The sequence below is a fragment of the Mytilus edulis genome, chromosome 4 (assembly GCF_963676685.1).
Source record: "Mytilus edulis chromosome 4, xbMytEdul2.2, whole genome shotgun sequence".
NCBI classification, from domain to species: Eukaryota; Metazoa; Mollusca; class Bivalvia; order Mytilida; family Mytilidae; genus Mytilus; species Mytilus edulis.
This window is the reverse complement of record NC_092347.1, coordinates 35893653-35916595: the sequence shown is the minus strand read 5'-3', so window position 1 is coordinate 35916595 and position 22943 is coordinate 35893653. Positions and strand designations below refer to the sequence as shown.

The window sequence follows — 22943 nt, the reverse complement described above, 5'->3', positions numbered from 1 at the left end:
AAGACACAACCATCTCAAGTCGACCTTTAACAGCCAGCTGGGGCATTTTTATTTTGTTTAGTTATACCCCCGCTTTAAAACAAAAATAGGGGTTATACTGTTTTACCTCCGTCCGTCCATTCGTCAGTCCATCCATTCGTCCATTCGTCAGTCCATCCATCCGTCCAATGAATATTTTTCGTCACATCTTTCTCAGTATAACTACATCATAAGTATTTCTAACATTTGGTTTCAGAGTTTTTGTAAGTCAGCTATACCGTGTGATGTTTTTTTAGATTCTTCACTCAACAACTTCCTGTTTACCGACATATTTGGGAGGGGGTATCATCAGTGAGCAGTAGCTTGCAGTTTCGCTTGTTTTAACAGTGGACACTAATTTTTTTAGAGAGGTTTAAGATAACAAAGAGAAATTCGTAGGGTCTTGAACTGTTTTATTTTGTTTAATTCTTGATCATTATTTGTAATTAGCATCTTGTACAGCATACTTACATCAAGTGAAATAATCTTAAATAACAATTTCTATCATTAGCAAAGTTGCGTTTAATTTCGACGCATTATTATCTGACTTTGCTACTGAATACTTTACCGTTAAGCTTTAAAAATTAAAACATTCTAAAAAAGGTTGTTTAAGCTCTATATTCAAGTCAAAACTAACTTTATTGACTTGTCACATAAAATTGTATAGACCATATAAAATGTATAAGTAACTTGGTGCTAAATAAATATTTTAGTGTCTGAAAAAGATTTAACTAAGCTGAAGAAGACCAAGCTTCATGATTATCAACTTGAATCGGCAGAAAAAACCTCGACTTGTACAAATACATTGGCATGTGATAATAATTTTTCTGGTAAGACCTTGGTGGGTGGTTTTTCAGTGTTATAAAACATCAGCATTTAACCAAAATTATAATACATTTTTTCGAGCCTGAAATATTATATTATAATAATTCAATAACTGTTCATTTCTCAAGATTTTGATAAGATAAAGGATTTTCTTTTATAAGAAAGTCCATGTACAAGTGTTTTAAAATAAAATTATCCAATTCAAGTCTATAAAACCCATTGTTTTAGTTTTGAAGTATCATATGACTTAAAGAATGTTAGAAAATATATTTAGCTTCCGTATCTTAGATACATAAGTAACGAAGATACATATTGTTCTTTTTACTCTTCAATTTTAACTCACCCTTAGAAATTAAATTAAAATAAATTTTCCTACATCATTATCATGATTATAACTCTGTGGGCAATATTTACAACATTTTTTTTCATGATTAGTATAACTTTCTTGTCTGTGAAAATATTTCATTTTAGAGGATATAGTTCCAACTGAAATTTAAAATTAGGCAGACATAAACTCTGTTCCTTTGTACCTCAAATTACTGGAGTCGGGATCTGAGAAAAAAAGGGACATTCGTTTAGTTACTGTTGGAATGAAAGGATCTGGAAAAACATCTTTACTAAAGAGACTATTTGGAGAAGAGATTAGCATGGTAAAAGAGGTGGCCAGTACTAATGGGATAGAAATTCATAAAATAAAATGTAAAGCAAACTTTGATGATGGCAAATGGAATAAATTAGATGGTAAGATTTTAAAACTTTAACAAAATGTCATATACATATATTAACGCCTAAAAAGTGTACAAAACAACACCAATCACAAAAAATGGAAACTATAAATGTAATTATTTATAAATATTTCGGATAACAGATATCTTTCTTTAGTTTTTGATTATGATGTAAAATGAAGCATACCAATCTACTAGTACTTTGATTAAACTATTACAATCTTGAAATTTATACAATATAAAATAGTTAAAACCGAACATTATAGTTAGTTTAAACATATTTATTTTATAGTGGATTGGGAAAATTCTAAAACTTTTAAACATGACATATGTTATATAGCTTTAACAACAGAGACTACAAAGACATGCTAGAAATAAAAATTGTAATGTGCGATATCAACTGGCACAATTCTAAAATTCGAAAGTGACGACAGTTGCGATGTTACCTTAATAAAAAGTCCAAATAAACAACATTGACCGATCTAAGTTTGTAAATATTTCAAATGTGACAACGGTAGAGTAATTACAACAGAGGCTGCGTATTTGAAAATCCCGCCCAAAAAATAGCAGTTTAAAAAAATATAATGATATATTGCTTAGTTCTATTCATTTTGGTTGGATGTCAAAAGTACCAAGTAACGTTAAATTATTTATCTTTAGTCAAAATTTATTAATATATTTTTTAAACATGCAACATAAGCATTAAAAAATGAAGATGGCCACAAAATTTAACTAACATTACTACAAAAATATATTAAGAAGGGATATAGTTACGATACTGTTGTCAGGTCATTAAAGATTGCATATTTTGGCGTTTATATTGATTCACTTATAGGGTCTTTGCATCGGAACTAAACACATTTATTCAAAAACCAGTTGTTGGCATGACACGGGTTATGTTCTTCTCATATATGTTATGATGGTATGATACTTAACCCCTAACGGGAAGGATTGTGCCTGATGTTCATATGATGAAATCATAATCTTTTAGTCAGTTTAATTGAAGTCTGGAGCTGGCATGTCAGTTAACTGCTAGTAGTCTGTTGTTATTTATGTATTATTGTCATTTTGTTTATTTTCTTTGGTTACATCTTCTGACATCAGACTCGGACTTCTTATGAACTGAATTTTAATGTGCGTATTGTTATGCGTTTACTTTTCTACATTGGCTAGATGTATAGGGGGAGGGTTGAGATCGCACAAACATGTTTAACCCTGCCGCATTTTTGCGCCTGTCCCAAGTCAGGAGCCTCTGGCCTTTGTTAGTCTTGTATTATTGTAACTTTAGTTTCTTGTGCACAATTTGGAAATTAGTATGGCGTTCATTATCACTGAACTAGTATATAATTGTTTAGGGGCAAGCTGAAGGACGCCTCCGGGTGCGGGAATTTCTCGCTATATTGAAGACCTGTTGGTGACCTTCTGCTGTAGTTTTTTTCTATGGAAGGGTTGTTGTCTCTTTGGCACATTCCCCATTTCCATTCTCAATTTAATTGTAATGGACAAAATATATAATAATGTACATCTAACAAACATCATAATAAAAAAAAACATAAGGTGTTGAAAGGAAATGAAGGACGAGAAAATTTATAAAATCCCCGAAAAAAATCTTGTTTACGAACTATCGCCCTTAAGATCGGCAAGAATGTGTTACTATAAGATACATTGTGTAGAAAATTGACCAATGTTCATCAAGCCAAAAGACCGTAATCCTGGGGTTCCTCCAAAGGAAAATAATCGAAATTTAGAAACAAATTAATGGGTTTCGTCGTTTGCATAAAATTACATAATCAAATAACTTGCCTTTATGCTTTCCATCTCTAACCATTTACTTGAATAAATCAATGAGTATTTCACTTATTTACCATTCTATTGAGCCATTGGGGCATTATATAAATGAAAAGAGAAACAGGAAAGTGAATTGCAAAATGTTTACTTATTCAGAGCAAAAATGTTTCTCATACAAAACGAAAAGATTTATACATATTCATTAGTCCAACAAGATAATAATATGGAGTAAAAAGTAGAAAATTCAATAAAAAAAAAACTATCGAGAAAATTATACTAATGAACCCAAAATCGTTCAATTTTTTTATGGTCATGTTTTGAATTCCCGCATCTGCACAGAAATCTACAAAGTACTTCCTTTTTCCGGTCTCGTTTGCATGAAATTTTGAGTAAAATATATATTTATCAGCCTAGTATAAAATAGGAAGGAACGCAATATCACTTTCATTTTTAATAATTCCTTGATATGAAAAAACGTTACCTAATGATAGCGTTCTTTGTTTACATTGCATATGACGTCATAACTTAAATAACGTCACAACTAAATTCCCTAACAACAGAACCAAAATCGGAAACGTTACGGTATTTCCGTTTTGAAATTAAGATATGTTTGAAATAGAATAAAACCATACAGACTTCGTCCCCTTTCACAGGTAATGCCTTCCTCATATTATGGGGACGAAGTCCCCTATTACAATAGGAAATTCAATAAAAAAAAAAATCGGGAAAATTTCCCGAATCTTTTCATTGTACTAATGAACTCAAAATCTTTCAATTTTTTTTTTGTCGCGTTTTTTAATTTCCGGATCTGCGCAGAACACATAACTCTACTTCCTTCTTCCGGTCTTGTTGTCGTGAGACTTTGATTAGTCTAGTAGGATATAGGAACTCAAGGAACACAATACCAATATTTCATTTTTAATCATTCTTTGTCTTTGGTATGAATAAACATTACCTGATGCATTGCGTTTCTTTGTTTACATTGAACATGACGCCATAACTTAAATACCGTCACAAGTAAAATTCATAAAAACAGAATCAATATCGGAAACGTTACGGTATTTCCGTTTGTTTTTTTTTATCAACATGTTTGAATTTAAAAAAAAATAATACAGACTTCGTCCCTATTCACAGGTAATGCCTGCCTCATATTAAATGCAAAACATAAAATGATAATAAAATAAAAAAGAATACAATAGCTTGACCTAGGAAATGGTCAGCTAAGCCACTAGGAAATATGCAATAAAACACATCTTTCCTATCCCAACAAGCATAATAGATGAATTTATTAGTCCCAGATTATCTTATGAAGTATCTATAATTCTAAAATAACGAGGTCCAATTTGTCAGCCGTCATGGGATAAAAACGACAAATCAAGGAATTCAACTTTATATATAGCTAATATAGGACAATGGTGTTGATTAAAAATTACACCACTACAGACCCTTTTGTTTTCCACATAATTAATATTGCCAATAATTAACAAGTTCCGGGTGGAATCCGATACCGATACCAATAGTATATTTACCTGTTACCTATTACCTTATATGTACGTTCCGCATCTGAAAGGCGCACCACCAAACGGTGTATTTAGGACTTTGCTATATACACGGGTCATATCACAGGGTTGACACTACTAAATTCAATCATTGTCACATTGTTCCCTAGTGTAGTTTTTAAATCAGTATGGCTTTCTAAGATGACAATACCAATACTAAAAATATGGACTTAAAATAAGGCGTATAGGTACAGTTTTCAATTTGTTAGCCGGCATGACGTAAAACAGCGAATCTAAGAATTCAACTTTATTCATAACTAATATAGAGCAATGTTGTTGATTAAGGAGTACTCCATTTCAGACCCTTTTGTTTTCCAAATAATTAATATTACCAATAATTGATAGGTTCCAGATCGACGGGTTCCTACAGAACGATTTTGAAAGCAGAGAAAACTGTGCATCATATAATCTTCATGACTTTATCAGTTGACAATATCAATACTAAAATATGGCATACGCATAGTTATATACTTTAATTCAGTCACAAACCCGCGATATCACGGGTGTGTTCTAGTGTCATATAAAAATACAATACCATTTTATAAACCTGAATCAAAATGAACCGGGTTTAAGTCAGGTTTGGTTCTCATATTTATGAATTAATACTCCTTTGATTTTTTTAGGAAAAAACTTGAAAAGCCAGATAATAGGAAGACATTTGTGTGATACATAGAGAAAAATACATAGCAAAATCACATGCCGTATCACCCTCGACCAATATCATCCCTCGGGCCTAAAGGCCCTTGGGCTGATATTGGTGTCTCGGGATGATACGACATATGATACGGATTTTGCCATGTTTTATACGCTTTATCATATATTTCAACAGGAGAGTTGTATTATATGAACTGTTCACTGGATTACCTTCAGTTCTATTTTTGTCTTGTTTTAAAAGCCTTAAAAGAACTGCTCAAATACTTATCCAAAGCACCTAGGTAACCTTAAAATTTGCGTGCTGTTGTTTAAAAAATATTTTGTTTATTATTGATTTTTTTTGTGTGTTTTGTATTTTTTTATAGTTGCATTTAGTGTGCCAAAAAAATATGACAACTTGACGTTCGTGGCATCACATGTAGATATTGGAAGATCACATGTACATACCAAACAATGACGTCATTCAATAAATTGCGTCACGCCCGAATGACCGTACCTATTTTGAGGAACAATATTCTTTATGCTTACATTAATAAAAACTGACTTAATGTAAAAAAAAAAAGTAGGGGTGTGATAACGGGTGAAGGTGTGATAAAGGGTATGCGATAAAGGGTAGGGGTGTGATAAAGGGTATGCTATAAAGGGTGTGCATCAAAGTTGCGCTATATGGATTAATCAGCAGGCTATTTATCAAATATTCAAAACTACTGTATTTTCTACTAAACATATGATAAATCCTGATAACGACAGTGTGAATATATAGGTTTGCAGTAAACATTACTGATATACTAATAAAATTTTGATATATCTTGTAGGCTATTACATTAATACCATTAGATTTATCCAAAAAACTTGTTTTGCCATGATATAATACCATTATAGTTAATTTCTCAAAATTTCAAACTGATTTTATCAAACTCAGCTTATCATAAGATGAATCATTTCAATGACATTACATTTCGGTTTCCCGGAAGTTTCTTTTTTAGTCATTGACACTTTCTTTGTTATAAAGATCCCTATTGATTTTCAATTTAATAATTGGGTCAACACTAATTTTTAGCCAATTCATAGGGCAGTATTTTGATTTCAAGATGTTATCGTTTAAATGATTTGTCTAATCCACTTACCAACCTGAAGTAAAAAATAATCATTGGATATGAACAGACCCATGATTGATGTCTTGGACGAGTCAAACGTAAAGGTAACAGAGTCATAAATAATCTGAAATTGTCAGAATGTCTTGTTGCAAGACAATGTCGTTAAATCTATAAGTCAAATATTCACCAATCTTTGTTTGATAAACTCGTACAGAGAAAGAATTGAGTTTGTGGTCACTAGGTCAAGGAAGCACCAGTGTTTGATAGACGGAATCGTGTACTCTATCTCGGTTTCTGGATGACATCGTTTGAACCACATGTCCATTATTTATTTATTTTATAACCCTTGGAAAACCAACATAAGTACTTTTATTATCCTATCACAGGCAACAATGAAGAATCTGACCTTCATGCAAGACTGTTAAAACCATATGAGGAAAAATTGAAGAACATTCCATCATCAGTTAAAGTAGTAGCCCGTGAAGCCATTCAGAACACATCCTCAGAAAACGTTGATGAATCAATGGAATATGAAGCAGCATCTTTGCAGCCAAATCCTCAAGTAACAGATCAAGTGTCTCCCATATCTCATGATCTACCATTATCAGTAGCAGTAGCAGCCCATGAAGCATTTCAGAGCACATCAGCAGAAAACCTTGATGAATCAAAGGAATCTGAATCCGCATCATCGCAGCCAAATCTTCAAGTTCCAGATCCAGTAGCTACCACATCTCATGAACTACCTGCTAATCTATTATTAGAACAAGCATATAGTGATATTAAAACCATGCTCAAATCTAAAGTTGATTTGTATGACAAAGAGGAGTATGCAACATTATTGTTGTGGGATTTTGCAGGCGATGAAGAATTTTACCATACACATCAAACTTTTTTGTCTCTAGATGCAATTTACCTTGTTGTAACAAAGCTCAACGAGGCTGATGACAAAAAGGCGCAAGGTAACAAAACTACCACTAATTGATAAAATCTTCTTAATGCATTGAAGGAATGGGGTAATAAGATGGTTCAAGGTTCCATGTATGAAAAAGGCACAACAAGAATAAAGGTTTAAAAGGGAAAAAAAGATCGAATAAAACCAATCACACCACAACCACAGTTTTATTATTTATACCGTGAGCATATTTAGACCTATTTTGTTGCTTTGGACAGGAACAGATACATTGACAATCAAGAACACTGTATTTATTCATAAAATAAGTTCTCTAATGTGTATTTGTCCATTTTCTCTATTGAAATCTTATTCTCTGTCAAATGATCTCCAACACAGATTATGTTTCGTGATGTTTCGGAATTTAACAAGCATAAGATAAGAGTGTAAGGCAATTATTGCCAAATATCAATGTAAGCATATTTGACATACATTAGTGCATTATATTCTTTCTTTCTATTAATTGTATTCCAATGATTATTGGCAAGACACAGTGGACATACCAGTTATCATCTTTGATACAGTTTTCTGAACATAATGCATATGTCCATCTGTCATCAAGTTTAGTTTCCAAATGATAAAAAAAAAGACAACTTTTGAAATTTAGAACTATGTCATGTACCATCAAGTACAAGTCAAGTTTAATATGATGGTTTTACTGAGCATGAGTTACACCCCTTGTTTACCTTTAAACGTTGACGTTTCCTCATTCTCATTAAACTACAGATCAAGTTAAATGGTTTTGACATCTACTGTTCAAAATGTATGTCTCCCAGTACATAACAATTGGGTTTTGATATTTTCCGGATGATAAACTTGATTAACCACTGCCTGACCAAAACTTCGAAACTAAAAAGAATGTCTAGGACAGTCATGGGCCATAAAATACATACTGGTTTCCGATGGTAAGGATGATACAGCGCTTGATAAAATCAACAGATATTGATGGTTTTCACCTTTACCTGTCAAGCGTTATGGCCCTCAAAGTAAATATTAAAGTTCGGCTATTCTTCCGAAATGAACAATACAGCATGACATATTAATTAGGCAGTGAACTGTTAAATTCAAATACATGGAAGGCGTTTCATTTATCATGGAAATATGGAAGTGCAAGTAGGGCATGGTGTCATGAGGACACATATTAATATTGTAAATGATATGTTTCTAATGACACTTTCAGTTGCTTTCTATTGGTATCATTGACTTCTTGCATATTGAAGAGTAACTGTTTTATCTTCTTGTCTGCTACAACGAACATAAAATCTTCATTGTATTCGAAAAATGCTGATGCAAAATCATTGTCCTATCACTTTGTAGATTTATTCCGATTGTGGATAGACTCAATACATTGCTACAGTAGACTTGAAGAGGACAAACAAAAATCTGCTGAAAACATGAGTGCATCTGAAAGTCTTGATCCACCAGTAGTAATTGTTTGTACTTGGAAAGATGCTGTGACTTCAAAGTTAGAAGAGGTTAAGAACCTGTAAATTTTTTTAAAGCAAATCAAACTTTTCGTTGTGTATATTGATGACCATTTTGTTCTGTTATTCTAGTAAAATTGAAACCTTATCTCACCTTTGCCTTTGACGAATTCAAATAAAAAAGGCATTGATTAAAAACAAATATTTCAAGGTGACGGAGGTTTTACCCTTAAGGTAGTACCGAACACTACAGGGAGATAACACCAGCTAAACGTTTTAATCACGTTGTATTGTTCAGGAAATATTAAGCTTTTTAATAATCAAAATAAGTGCTTAACAAATTGCTATATATCCAACGAAATTTTTCCGTGAAAAGTGATTGGTTCCATTTTTTTTTTTTTTTTTACATTTTTTTCAAAGGGTCAAAGTGAATATTTTGTCAAAATTTTAACGAGCCAAATTAATTTTAGTCAAAGAGTTGGGTACCACATTAAACATGTTGTTTGTAAACTCCAAGCCTTGAAACTCAAGAAAAACACAAAATAGCAATATGACAATTATTGTAATACAAAGTTTTAATACTTTTCAATATTGTGAAAGCATTTGACCTGAAAACTTCCTTGTTGAAAAGGCTAAGCAAAAACACATATTTCATTTCTTTTTAAGATTGAAGACTCATACAGAGAAAACATCTTAATGTATACTAAAAATATGGCTGAAGATGAACGCAGACACATAAGGAATGAAGTGTTCATTTCCAATACTGAAGATGATGATAATGTATTCCAGAAAATACGAAAAGACATCTTAAAATAAGCTAGAACGATGAGAACATGGAATATAGACTATCCTTTGAAATTTATTCAACTGGAAAAAAGCCATCAAGAGAAGAAGAAGGATATACCAATTATTGCCTTTCAGGAATTGAAGCATATCTGTACAGAAACACCAATGCCACTGAAGGATGAGGAACTAATTTTGTTTTTGAAATTTCATCACGAAATAAGAGCTTTGGTTTATTTTCAAGATCTTCCAGATTATATTATTTTAGATACACAATGGTTGTCTAATGTTTTTAAATGCATAGTGACTCCAAGGAAATTTCGAGCTGTAAGTATCAAGAATCAAAAAAGATGGGAAGAATTTCATTCTAAGGGAAAATTACATAGTGTGGTTTTGGAAGATATATTAAGAAAAGAAGAACACATTTTGTACAAACACAAGAACCATATCGTGAATGTAATGGAGAAATTTGATATAATTATACGTCCAATCAAATCAGATAGATATCCTGCCGATGAAAGATTGTGTTATTATGTACCTTGCATGATTATGGAAAAACCAGGTTGTGACATTTATAAAATGTTTAATGTGGCAGATGATACCTGTAAAAAATCCACTCGGATATGCTTCAAATTCAGGTTTTTGCCACCACATCTAATGAATCATTTGATTGCTTCACTGTGTCGGGAGTATGAAGTGTCAGAAGTGGGCATCACTGAACAGGGAAACAATCAAGTAGAAAGGGTAATTGCTCTTTTCAAAGGAACTGCTGTCTTTGAGTTAGAAAAGACAAGAAAACTAAGAAAATTACTAGTAACGACTTGTCCAAATATTATTCAGATGCAGATTTTAGAATTTGGTAGGAGAGCCATTATCACGGGAGGCATGTACAAACACATTGCCGACTTTGTGACAGAGGAAATCAACAAAATTATAAGTACAAGATTTAGGATGACCAATGTGAACTATGCGAAAAAGTGGGAATGTGGCATTAAAAAACCAGAGTTTGTGACAGGTTCTTTTGCCTTTACAGAAGAGCAGAATCCAGAATATTACTGTGAGACATGTATAGGAACGCACATGTTCATTGGTGAATGGTCAGATGTACAAAGTAATACACTATGTGTAAGTAAAATGTTGAAATATATAAGACATATATGTATTTTAATGTATCAATATTCATGTCAACAAATATTTAGGGCTGACGATTACTGGCCTAAGAAGAGACGCAAAAATGATTACAATGAGACAAACTAACACACGAGACCAAATGGCGTTGATATAAGCATCACTAGCCATATATCTTTTATGCAAAAATTCATATTTGTCTTAAAGCAGTGATTACCATAAAACTGTAAATGTCTTACTAATATTTACAACATGTCTGTACACTATGCTAAAATATGTCATTCTATCAGACAAGAAATAACTAAAGGAGTTTTTTAAAGAAATTGATGTGTTTTAAAGGGCCACTAGCTACCAGATATATAAAAAATCTAAAATCTAAAAAAATATTGTTCAATCATTTATGAAAGTGAAATAGGGAGATAGCTATTCTCTTTTAGCAGCCAGTATTGTTCAATAAGCTAAGAACCATTGTTGGTAAACTATTCACTTGCAGGTTATTTAAAGGAAAAGAATGTCAACATTGAAAGTGAAACAAATGTTAATATGTTAAATTTTCAACTTGTTGCCTTTTGTTGGCTGTTGTTCGTATGTTTCTTTGTCAATTGTATTCTCCAATTTATTTATATTGTAGTCCTGTGGTGTTGAGTTGTCATCTTCATGTTATATTTCACATGGCTATAAAAGGGGAGGTTTGGCATGCCACAAAACAAGGTTCAACCCGCCATTTTTTTTTCTTTAAAAATGTCCTGTACCAAGTCAGGAATATGGCCATTGTTATATTATAGTTCGTTTCTGTATGTTTTACATTTTAACGTTGCGTCATTTGTTTTCTCTTATTTTTTAGTGTAAATTCACATTGCGATAAGACGTGTCACGGTACTTGTCTATCCCAAATTCATGTATTTGGTTTTGATGTTATATTTGTTATTCTCGTAGGATTTTGTCTGTTGCTTGGTCCGTTTCTGTGTGTGTTACATTGTAGTGTTGTATCGTTGTTCTCCTCTTATATTTAATGCGTTTCCCTCAGTTTTAGTTTGTTACCCCGATTTTGTTTTTTGTCCATGGATTTATGAGTTTGAACAGCGGTATACTACTGTTCCCTTTAGTTAATCATTTGATTGACTTATTTGATCTACAAAATTTATTCTTATACAGGTAAAAAATATGATACACACATATTTTTAACCTATAATATCAATTTAATAGACCTAGAAAAATCCAATTGCACGAGTTCGCTTAATTTATTCATATCTATATTTATGTTTACATCACTTATATGGTTATCGGAGGACTTTGGAGGTCAACTCGATAGTTGATGAGATAGCGTCTAGACTAAAATACACACGAAACGAAGCTACATCCTATATAGTCCATGTTCTGAAGATTATTCTAGACTTCTAATGGTTTGGATAAAAGTTTTACATTGATATAAATCAAATATGAGAATTTGAGTCACATCGATTAACATGAATTTAACAGCTTTAATATGAAATAGATAGCATAATGTTCAAGCGATGAAACATGTAAGCACTTGCAAATGCTTTACATTAATAATTTTGAATAATAAGAATGATATCGACTTTAAATCTGTTATTGTCTGTAACTAGTTTGTATATCATTTTCAGTTGTCCCAGAGTTCAGACGATGCTCCGAAATCAAATCACCAATCAGAAAACAAAGTATTTTTAACAAAGGTACCATACCTTTACAGACTATTTATTGAATAATATAATAGTTTTGATATTTCAATACCTAACAAGGATTATTACATGTCACTGAATAATAAACAGATATAGGAAGATGTGGTGTGTATTACCAATTAATCCATGTCTGAATTATATAACACAATTAGTTCTAATAGAAAAGATTTTTGGCATTTGATCAATAATGTCAAATATCTTTAGATTGAGCTGATTTCTTAATGCGGGAACACTCTACAGCTACATTTTTAAATTCAAAAGAAAGGAAAAATATTTTGAGTGCAACCGGTATTTACAGATTAACCAAACAGTTTTATGGTAGATGTATAAGAGGTATGAATACACTATGAAAAGTTTGGATTAAAAATATGACGTAGCCTGCATCATATTACAAGAGATGAATACTTACAAAACAAAACTGCTGTCCAAATGGCTCACTCTTTACTATATGTCACTTAACTTTAAAGGTATACGGTTTAACCTTCAGTGTGATATAAATAGAAACGTTGTGTTTAAATATTTTAAGATGACCTGTCCTGACCATGCAGTAAAATAATTTTTTAATATAAATAGTGAATTAACAACTAATTTTTATTGCAGAAAATGCTCAGATTAGATTTATGCAATTTGGTTTATGATTTCAAGCAAATAACGTATGATATTAAATAAATTAACCTCATTGATTGACTGATATCAGATGATTAAGACACTGATTTTTATAGTAAAATAGGTCCTGCTCAATTGATATTATCATTACAGTTGAGTTCAGTTGACTTTTGACTATAGTGTCATTGATTGTAAATCTATTGGCAGTTGTCTGCTATACGGATATTGTATCAGTACTCGTACGTGTCTTAGGAAAGAAGTGGAATAACTGTACTTGAAACAAAATACGGGAATCAACATAATGTTTCTTCAAGTCATAAAAACACATAATTAATTTCATGATATGTATTCAAATCAAAATGCTGCCCCATCTGAAAATCCAAAATGATCACATAGACCCAGTATGGATCCGAAATTACTAAGAATAAAAGATCAGAAATTATTACAAATAAAAGATCAAACAAAAATGTTTTTATTCAACAATGTATGAGATGGGGATGCATATATATATGGATGAGCGACACAAGCTTTATAGGGACTTTCGTTTCAAGACATACAACTTGAACCATATCTGAAAGTACAAAATAGTGCAATACAAGAAGTCCATAGCCACATATTTAGTTATCAAATTAATGTAAAAGAATTACTTAGTAACAATAACAACAAAGAACATATTTTGTAGATGCGTTGCAGTTTCCAAGGTAGTATGGAAACATTATCAAAATTATCTGGAGAGTCAGTTTCAACAGGAAGTATGACAGGGGTATGTTATGACACAATTTAGTCTTGAATTAAGGTTATTATGCGTCAATAAACTGGTCCTGCTGTATTTCGTAGTGTTCATCTTCAGGATTAAGTAACATAAAAATAACCTTAGGTAGTAACAATATTAGTTTGCTTAAGAATAAAATGAAACATTTTAGAACTTCAGAAACAGCATACATAGAAACATGAGAAACGTGGCTTGTGACATGTTTTATATGCTTTTAAAAAGCGAAAAATATATATAAAATGAATAATCAGCTAGGTTTTGAAATTTGATTCATATTATATTTTGCTTAGTTCCATGGGCTCAATTGTCACTATTAGTGAAGATCATTTCTTAAAGATTGTATATTGAAAGTCCTCTTACCAGTTTAGTGTGCAGGTTTACTGAATCAATTTTCGAGGTAGAAGATTTTATAATTTTGATATATGCCTTGAAGACTTGATTGAGGTTAACTGATTTGAAACAATTGGGAATGTGTTCTGTCTGATGGAATCCTCATCGATTTTGGATATCATTTTAATCATTTACAAAGATACTGTGATTGCTGAGTGTTTTCTATAAAGTATGTCACTATAGCCATACTCCAAAGAGTGATCAATTTTCTTCCATACACTGTTTGTGTAAACTTTTGGAAGTATGTTGCATCATCATCAACCAAATTTGAAAATCATTGCAAATTTTAGGATCTTTTTTCCAAAAAAATAATTTTAGATTTAACTGTTGGATTTTACTTTATATGCTTTGATGTATTTCAATGTGAAAAATCATTATTCATGTCTTCAATTTTTTCCCCCAAATATTCAGCTTTCTTAGACTATATCTGTTGAGTAAAAACATATATATAATATGCACCTTTACGCATTTTGTTGCTAATAGTTTTCTCCAGTAAGTTTAAAAGTTCGATTTTCTGATAAATTTAAAACAAAAAAGATGTGGTACGATTGCCACTGAGATAACTCTCCCTTAATTACCAAATACAAATATTAAATCAGTTACAGGTACTGTAGCTTAACAAATTAAAACGATACTGGTAATCTAAATGGTTGTATTGGTTTACCGTTGCGAATTGACTTATAATTTTTATTTGGTCAGATGGCATCTTAGTTACAAGTCGTATATGCGACTATGCTACTTTTTTGGATATTTCGTATTAAAAAGTTGATTTGTTGAAGAATATTTCGTGTATTTTATAATCATTCAGGAAGGTAAAAAAGGATAAGCTAGATTTTCAATAATGAGGATTAGGGTGCTGTATATTTTCCAAGTTAGTTAGAAGATTAGGCAAAGTTATAAATCATTTATTTAAAACTCACACTTTATGTAGTAAACTTTTGCCTGTACATATTTTATATCACTTTATGTTTTACATTGATTTCTTTTTCAGTTTACTAAGGAGGAGATAAATTTTGCAAAGATGGGAATGATTGTGTTGAATATTCTTGCTGATGTTTTATATGACCTATTAAAAAAAGATACACAAAATCTGCGACCAAGGCTTGATTGTGATATAACATTCTTGTACAGCGAGATAAGGAAACTTAACAAACATATTCCAACAAATTCATGGGGTGGTCAGTGGCAAATAATTCAGAAAACAGACATAGCTATTGGAGATGATGTTGAACGTGTACGTCTTACAAGAAATGAGCTACAACACTCAAGGAACTTTACACTCAATGATACCCGTTTTAATGAGTTAAAGAATATAATACTTGACCTTGTGAACAGATTTAATCTACATAACAAACCAACAAAGCTGTATTCAGATCACCTCAACGAGATTTTATCTACATCAGTATCTGCGGATGATGTGAAAATTCTTCAGAATCAGATAAAAAATGAAGTGAAAACAGGTAATCTTACTTTAATTTGATAAACTTCTATAATATGAAAATATTACCCAGTTTGTTTAAACTGTCTGTTTGTGTATTTTTATGCTTCCCTGACTATTTGACTTTTACACTATTTTCTATTTAAATGTTTAGCTATTATTAAAAACAATCTTTCATTTCGATAATTTTACAAGATAGGACCTCTTTTTACCTGCTTCACAGAAGGCTGAAGCAGGTCTAGTTTCCACCCGAACAATACCTCTGTAAGTCTATAAAACAGAAGGACTCATTTTATGGTGTAAAGTTTAGGATTGTTGAGTTGTAGTGAGTACGCAGTTATTACATCTGATGTACATCTGATGTACAGCCATTTCCTGTGTGTCGATAGTTTGAAATACAACACTCATTTGAGGGACATTATTTTCAAGTATTTTTTTGAACTTCTATGAAAGAGTTTAATTCAATATTTGATCTGCCGCTTGATGATGTTGAGTTGTAGCAAGTACGCACTTTCAAAATCTGCAATGTACCCACTTTCTGTTTGCCAATGCTGAAAAAGACGGTGTAGAGATTTTCTGTATTTTTGTTAAATTTATACGATGGTTTCTGATTTTGAAACCTGCTTTTGCACCTGTCCTAAGTGAGGAATCTGATGTTTAGTGGCTGTCGTCTGTTTATGTGTTTCTCTTTTTTCGTTTTTATATAGATTAGAAATTAGTATTTTTTTGTGACCCTTTATAGCTTGCTGTTTGGTGTGAGCCTATGTTCCGTGTTGAAGACCGTACTTTGACCTATAATGGTTTTCTCTTATAAATTGTGACTTGGATAAAGAGTTGTCTCATTGGCACTCATACCACATCTTCTTATATCTATTTATGGCAGTTGGGTTCGACTCCAATCTTAAATTGACTAAGATTGTTGGTTATTTGCTTGAAATCTGGTTTCCTCCCTCAAATAAAAACAACTGGATGCCACCATATAGCTAATAGTAATTGAAGTGGTGTTAAGGACTTCGCTTATCTCATTTTTGACATTTTGTCAGATATTCCGAATCATCTAGTGTCTATCCACGTGGTTCATTTTGTCTTCTAACCCCTTCTATGCTTTTCATAATTTTAGTCAATATGGTTTATAATTAGTTATAACCCATTTCTTTCAAGTCTTATAAAGTCCTTGTTATTTTTCTTAGTTTTTTAAAGTAAAAATGGTGCTTATGTTAAAATATTTGCCTCTGGAGTTAAACTTCCAACAATGAATCAATTAATAATCACGATATTATTTTAGTTTGCCATTTTTCTATACGGCAAATCAGGTGTTGAATTAATATTAACACCAAACAAGGCAATCGTAGACTAGTGGTACATGAAGCGTTACTTAACGAACTTGTAAAGATTAACTAATAAAAGTAAATTATAGTCAATCAAGTCCAATGGTTATGTTTGAAGTCTTTCTACACTACTAGCAAGACTGGTCATGCTAATAATAATATTATAACACACTGTTGACTGCTGTATTCCTACTTTTGACATTTTAACTTATTATGTCTGTATGTTTTGTTCACACAGCGTTGTCAATATAATGGAACTTGATGCAACTGTCATACAATTGAGATGTTTAGCAAGCTATAAAACCAGATTTAATCCACCATTTTACATAAGACAATGACTGAACAAAGTCAGGATTTTGACAGTGGTTTTCCGTTCGATGTGTTTGTGCTTTGATTTTTCCCCATTTGATAAGGGACTTTCTGTTTTGAATTTTCTTTGGAGTTCATTATTTTTGTGATTTTACTTTATATTTTAACACCAACAATCAATTAATTTTGTTGAAAGTAATGATATAGTTTATGAGATATAACACTCATTTAAGTTGTTCACATGCAGTGATTTGTTTGTCTTTTTTTTTTAGAAATGGCTTTTGAAGTTGAAATTGAACAACAAATAAACGTTTCACATCAATAGAACAGAATTGTGAAGGAATGATCTAATCTCAATAGATGAAAATCAACTCGTAAACAGCATTGTCAACGTGTTGATTGTGCTCCAAATGTGAATATTAAGCCCAACTTTAATGAATTGACATATTTTAAAATGAGGTTTTGAAATTCAAGTAGTCAACCTATTGATATTGTGATCCCAAGTAGAAATATTGTAACGACATTAGATGTTTAGATCTGAAAAAGAAAATAAATTACTAGGCCAAAACTGAAATTTTAAATGATGGTCAGACATTTGAGTGAGGAAGAACAATTATTGACAGACATTTGAGTGAGGAAGAACAATTATTGACAGACATTTGAGCGAGGAAGAACAATTATTGAAATATTAGACACCTTCAGCAATTTTAAACAAAAACATGTATCAGAAACTATAATGAAAATACTACCAATTGTTATTTTAATTTCAATAATTCACGTGTACTTAACAAATATATGTTTAATTAAGTTTGATAATATGTTAAAATATTCAAATTACGAAACTGTAAAACATAGTCCATAATAACAAAACATATGAACAACAGGATGTCGTTCAACAGACCTAACTGGAAAGAACTGATAGAGGTAAAGTTTCAGTATATCTTTGATAAAAAGCAGACTTTAAAGTTACCATCTCTGTATCGAATTGTTGACATTGCACAAGAGAGGCAACATATATCAAAGGAATAATCAAACTCATAAGTTGAAAAGAATCTGATAATGATAAGGTAAGTTACAAAGGAAGAAAGATAAGAAGTAAGCAATATCCTATAACTTTACGTTCCGCTATAAAGATGATGTTCTCCCACTAAAAAAAACAATATTTGGTGACTATATTGAACGAACCTATCCCATCGAACCAGAGATAAAGGATACTACAGATACAGTTAAGGGGGTCGGGAATATTCGACTGCATATAATTTCACGCATGAATTACTATGCACACAAGTTTGTGTCGCAAATTCACTAATTTTTTTTTACAAATTTGAATTGATTAAAAATGTTAAGTAATGTTTTTTTTTGTCACCAACACATTATTATCGTTATTATGTGTATCTGTGACGGCTCTGAATGACATTTCACCCAACTTCACTACTTTCTCGCCAAAATTTTGGATTTTAAGGAAAAATAGTTTGTTTTCCTGATTGGTGACCTATATTTTTTATGTCCTTGAAGCTAGCTTTTTATATTACAGTTTGATATTCCGAAAAAAATATGTCAACACCTCTGTTTTTCCTATCATTTCATTGAAAAATGGTCCCTTTTACATACCTGTTTATTGTAATATTTTGAGCTGAAATGGTCCGGGACCCCCTATTTTGTTCTGCCCAATTGATTCACTCTCTATAAAAATTAAAAGAACAAAAAATACGGCACTTCTGACAGATACTTCGAATAGGCCCGAGGCACCTTAAGTCTGCCTCATATCTTGACTTACATCTAGAAATTGATCAGGAGGGTCGGTTTAAAACAAAACTTAACCACAAAAGAGATGATTTCAGCTTTCCAATTGTGAACATTCCATTTCTATGTAGCAACATTCCAGCAGCGCCTGCATACGGAGTATATATCTCCAAATTTATACGATATTCCCGGGCTTGTATGTCCTATCATGGTTTCCTTGATGTAGGGTTGCTGTTCACAAGGAAGCTATTAAACCATAAACCAAGAGTTCCAAACGGTGAAGTTGAAATCATCCATCTGTAAAATTTACGGACTCCATCACAAGCTGGTTGACCGTTATGGAATAACCGTTACACAGATGATATCGGATATGTTCCTTATGTCATAACAACAATACCCTTCCCCTTTCACGAATGTGACCTTCCGAATTAGACTATTTACCGGCTTTGTAATAACATAAGTACCACGACGGATGCCACATGTGGAGCAGGATCTGCTTACCTTTCCGGACCACTTGAGATCACCCCCGGTTTTTTTGGTGGGGTTCGTGTTGCTTAGTCTTTAGTTTTCTATGTTGTGTCTTGTGTACTATTATTTGTCTGTTTGAATTTTTATTTTTTAAACATGGCGTTGTTAGTTTTTTTTTAATCTATGAGTTTGACTGTCCTTCTGGTATCGTTCGCCATCTCCCCCCCCCCCCCCCCCCGGCCCCCCCAAAAAAAGATCAAAAGACAAACAACAGTGTTCAAGTCACAACATAAAAATCTAAATGTTGAGTAAAACGAAAATCACCAAAAATCTTTGGTGATCTTATGTACACTGAAAGGATAAACATAGCATGTGCCACATGTTTCACTTGTCGTGTTGGTCATACATGCACAAACCAAGTGATAAGTCAAATTTAGTATGTCATTCGAGGAATAGAGGACGGCTTGTGGTTTTGACATTTTGGTGGTCTCTGTCCTCATTTCTGAAGTATAGCGTAATTAGATTAGATCAAATTAAACTATATATGTATAGCTGTATAATAATGATCAGTTGCAGTCCGAAATCCTGTTGTTTATATATCCTGGCATGTTTGAATCAGGATATTATTGCGATTGGCCTGTAATTAAACAGATTTGGTCCTATTACCGATCGTAATATTTGAACTTAATATGAATTGTATGACAGGAGATGCATGGAAGTAGGCATTACTTACCCTGTCAATGCAACCGTTGTTTGCTCCTTGTAAAGCTCATGTACAAACAATATTATTCCCACAGTTTTTTCTTTGTTACATTGATTTGTCTCTTCTTTTTATGGATATATGAACTTAAGTAAACTACTGTCATATATATTTACAATTCAATTTATAAATCCAGTGGCTATTTACTGACTTTACATGTACTGATTGATATTTTATTTTTGGAACATGATTTAAATATTTGTTAGTTGTAGTTAACTTACGCGAACTAGCTTTCAGTAACTCGGAGTACTCTTGTAGTGACGCTTTGTGTAAGAAGTCTTTTTAGCCCTCAGCCTTGTTTGTCCATAAAGCAATGTGAGCTATTGCCATTATTTTGGGTCCGTTATTGTTGTCTGTCCTAATTAAAAAAAGAGGGACGAAAGACACCAAAAGGGACAGTCAAACTCACAGATCGAAATCAAACTGACAACGCCATGGCAAAAAATAAAAAGACAAACAGACAAAAAATAGCACAGAAGACACAGCATAGAAAACTAAAGACTAAGCAACACGAACCCAACCATAAACTGGGGTGATCTCAGGTGCTCCGGAAGGGTAAGCAGATCCTGCTCCACATGTGGCATCCATTGTGCTGCTTATGTTATTACAAACCCGGTAAATAGTCTAATTCGATAGGTCACATTCATTTTTTCAAATATTTTCTACTATGGACCTACGTAACCAATGTCAGCCAATCTTTCAGTGAATGATCATTACAGTAACTTGTAATAAAGCTTTTCCCCAAAATAATCGACAAACCGTTTTCTTAAATAAAACATACGGGTAAAATGCGTTTATTGTCCTTTATCTTGAAACTAGACTTGGATAGAAAACAAATCTGATAGGGCATATATGCCAGAAATGTCCAGATTTACCTATTTCCTATGTGCAATGAAATTATCAGATAATATCTTTAGGTGTTCTAACTTAGTCTAGGAATGAGCCCACTGACTTGGTACTAAAGTGCTTTCATTTATCTTATTTAGATTTTACAGTTTCTCTCTAACTCTATTGTAGTTTCTCCTAAAACACAAAACGGGAAAAATCGTCATTAGAACAATAACTCCTTTATTTATTAGACTGGTAATTAAGACCATATTGACATATTTCATTTTGTAGACCTGTTCAAACAATCAATATATCCTTGGGTTTATAATATTAAAGTTTTGAAATATTCCCTAGATCTAACATAATTTTGTTACACTTCTTCTTTTCTTGTAGAAAAAAACCCAACACAAATTGTGAAAGATAAATTATGGCAGTCCAGTTTTAACTTTTGGCATGAGAATGCAATTTTTCTACGTTCAATATTAAATTCTGGTCATTCACGACAATTGCCTCCGTATCTAGGATATTGTATGATCAAATTAAATACCTGGTGAATTTTCATACCCTTCTATCGAGTTGATATATTTAATAAAAATATCAAAATGAAATACTTCATTATGACGTCAATGAGTGCATTAATTAGACTAACAAACATGCTTGAATAAAACACGGACTTGGCATTTAAGAAATATCTGTTTATAACTTTATCGGTTTGTCAATACTGAAAAACATCTCAAGAAAATAACATATTCTTTATATTCTTTGAATATAGAGAAGATAACAATTTATTTCAATAAAATAGTCTCATTGACACTCATATCACATCTTCGTATTTATATTTACAAAGCATCCAAAGTTAACTTACCATTGTGTACGGCAAGTTGTACTCATGCAGTGGTCAGTCATTCCTTCAGTATCTGTTTATCTCGTTTAGAATTATCCTTAAAAAAAGAACTTTGATATCTTATGACCACGGTTCATCGTCATTAAACGTATACGAAAAACTGCATTTAAAAATTATCAACAAAAAGGAAGCGTTTAATACTTGTGCATTGCAGAAAGAAGACAAAAACAGTTTAATACACTTGCATTTCCGTTTTATGGGTCATTATTTAAAGTCAAAATGTAGTGAATATCAGTTTTTAGAAAAGATTTAAGCCAAATTTTGTGTCATTTATGCATATGATCTAATATGCCCAAATAAGTATATTTAACTAAACGAACTACAAATTAAATTAACAAATGGGGGAAGTTCATAAAAACTGACAAAATAAGCGTTAGTCTTTATCAACAATCGGAACTAATAAAAACTCTTATACCTGAAGCAAGCATAATATACACTATTTTATTAAACGAAGAAGCCAGGTTTTTTAAAAAGTTTCATTGAGTTCTCACAGGGGATTAAGGAGGCGTGGGTTTGGATGAAATACGTGCATATAGATATATACTGTGTGAGTGCCAATGAGACAACTCTCCATCCAAATAAAAAAATGTAAACCATTATAGGTCAATGTACGGCCTTCAACACGGAGTCTTGGCTCACACCAAACAACAAGCTATAAAGTATATGTTCATTTTCCTAGACCTATTTAATGATTCAGAGACTGCTGAATAAATTTACTCTTATTACATGAATTGCTAATTTTTAAAA

General features: G+C 32.0%; 2 protein-coding genes across 2 annotated transcripts; both read left to right on the top strand.

Annotated features, from left to right (window-relative positions):
• Window positions 1-1319: 1319 nt before the first annotated feature.
• LOC139519621 (uncharacterized) lies at window positions 1320-9855 on the top strand. Its single transcript, XM_071311814.1, has 4 exons — window positions 1320-1584; window positions 7053-7625; window positions 8933-9090; window positions 9706-9855. The coding sequence occupies exons 1-4, from the start codon at window positions 1434-1436 to the stop codon at window positions 9853-9855; spliced, it is 1032 nt and encodes a 343-aa protein (XP_071167915.1). The 5' UTR covers window positions 1320-1433.
• Window positions 9856-9864: 9 nt separating this feature from the next.
• On the top strand, window positions 9865-18268 carry LOC139519620 (uncharacterized). The gene is made up of 5 exons (XM_071311813.1): window positions 9865-10947; window positions 12576-12644; window positions 13939-14019; window positions 15410-15878; window positions 17766-18268. Exons 1-5 carry the CDS (start codon window positions 9865-9867, stop codon window positions 17816-17818), a joined length of 1755 nt encoding a protein of 584 aa, XP_071167914.1. The 3' UTR covers window positions 17819-18268.
• The last annotated feature ends 4675 nt before the right edge of the window (window positions 18269-22943 follow it).

Excerpts from the sequence above, each read along its gene's own strand:
- LOC139519621 (XM_071311814.1), top strand. The coding sequence starts at position 1,434 with ATGAAAGGATCTGGAAAAACATCTTTACTAAAGAGACTATTTGGAGAA. Across the intron at positions 1,585-7,052 it reads CAAATGGAATAAATTAGATG|GCAACAATGAAGAATCTGAC; the intron begins GTAAGATTTTAA and ends ATCCTATCACAG. Across the intron at positions 7,626-8,932 it reads TGATGACAAAAAGGCGCAAG|ATTTATTCCGATTGTGGATA; the intron begins GTAACAAAACTA and ends ATCACTTTGTAG.
- LOC139519620 (XM_071311813.1), top strand. The coding sequence starts at position 9,865 with ATGAGAACATGGAATATAGACTATCCTTTGAAATTTATTCAACTGGAA. Across the intron at positions 10,948-12,575 it reads TACAAAGTAATACACTATGT|TTGTCCCAGAGTTCAGACGA; the intron begins GTAAGTAAAATG and ends TATCATTTTCAG. Across the intron at positions 14,020-15,409 it reads CAACAGGAAGTATGACAGGG|TTTACTAAGGAGGAGATAAA; the intron begins GTATGTTATGAC and ends TTTCTTTTTCAG.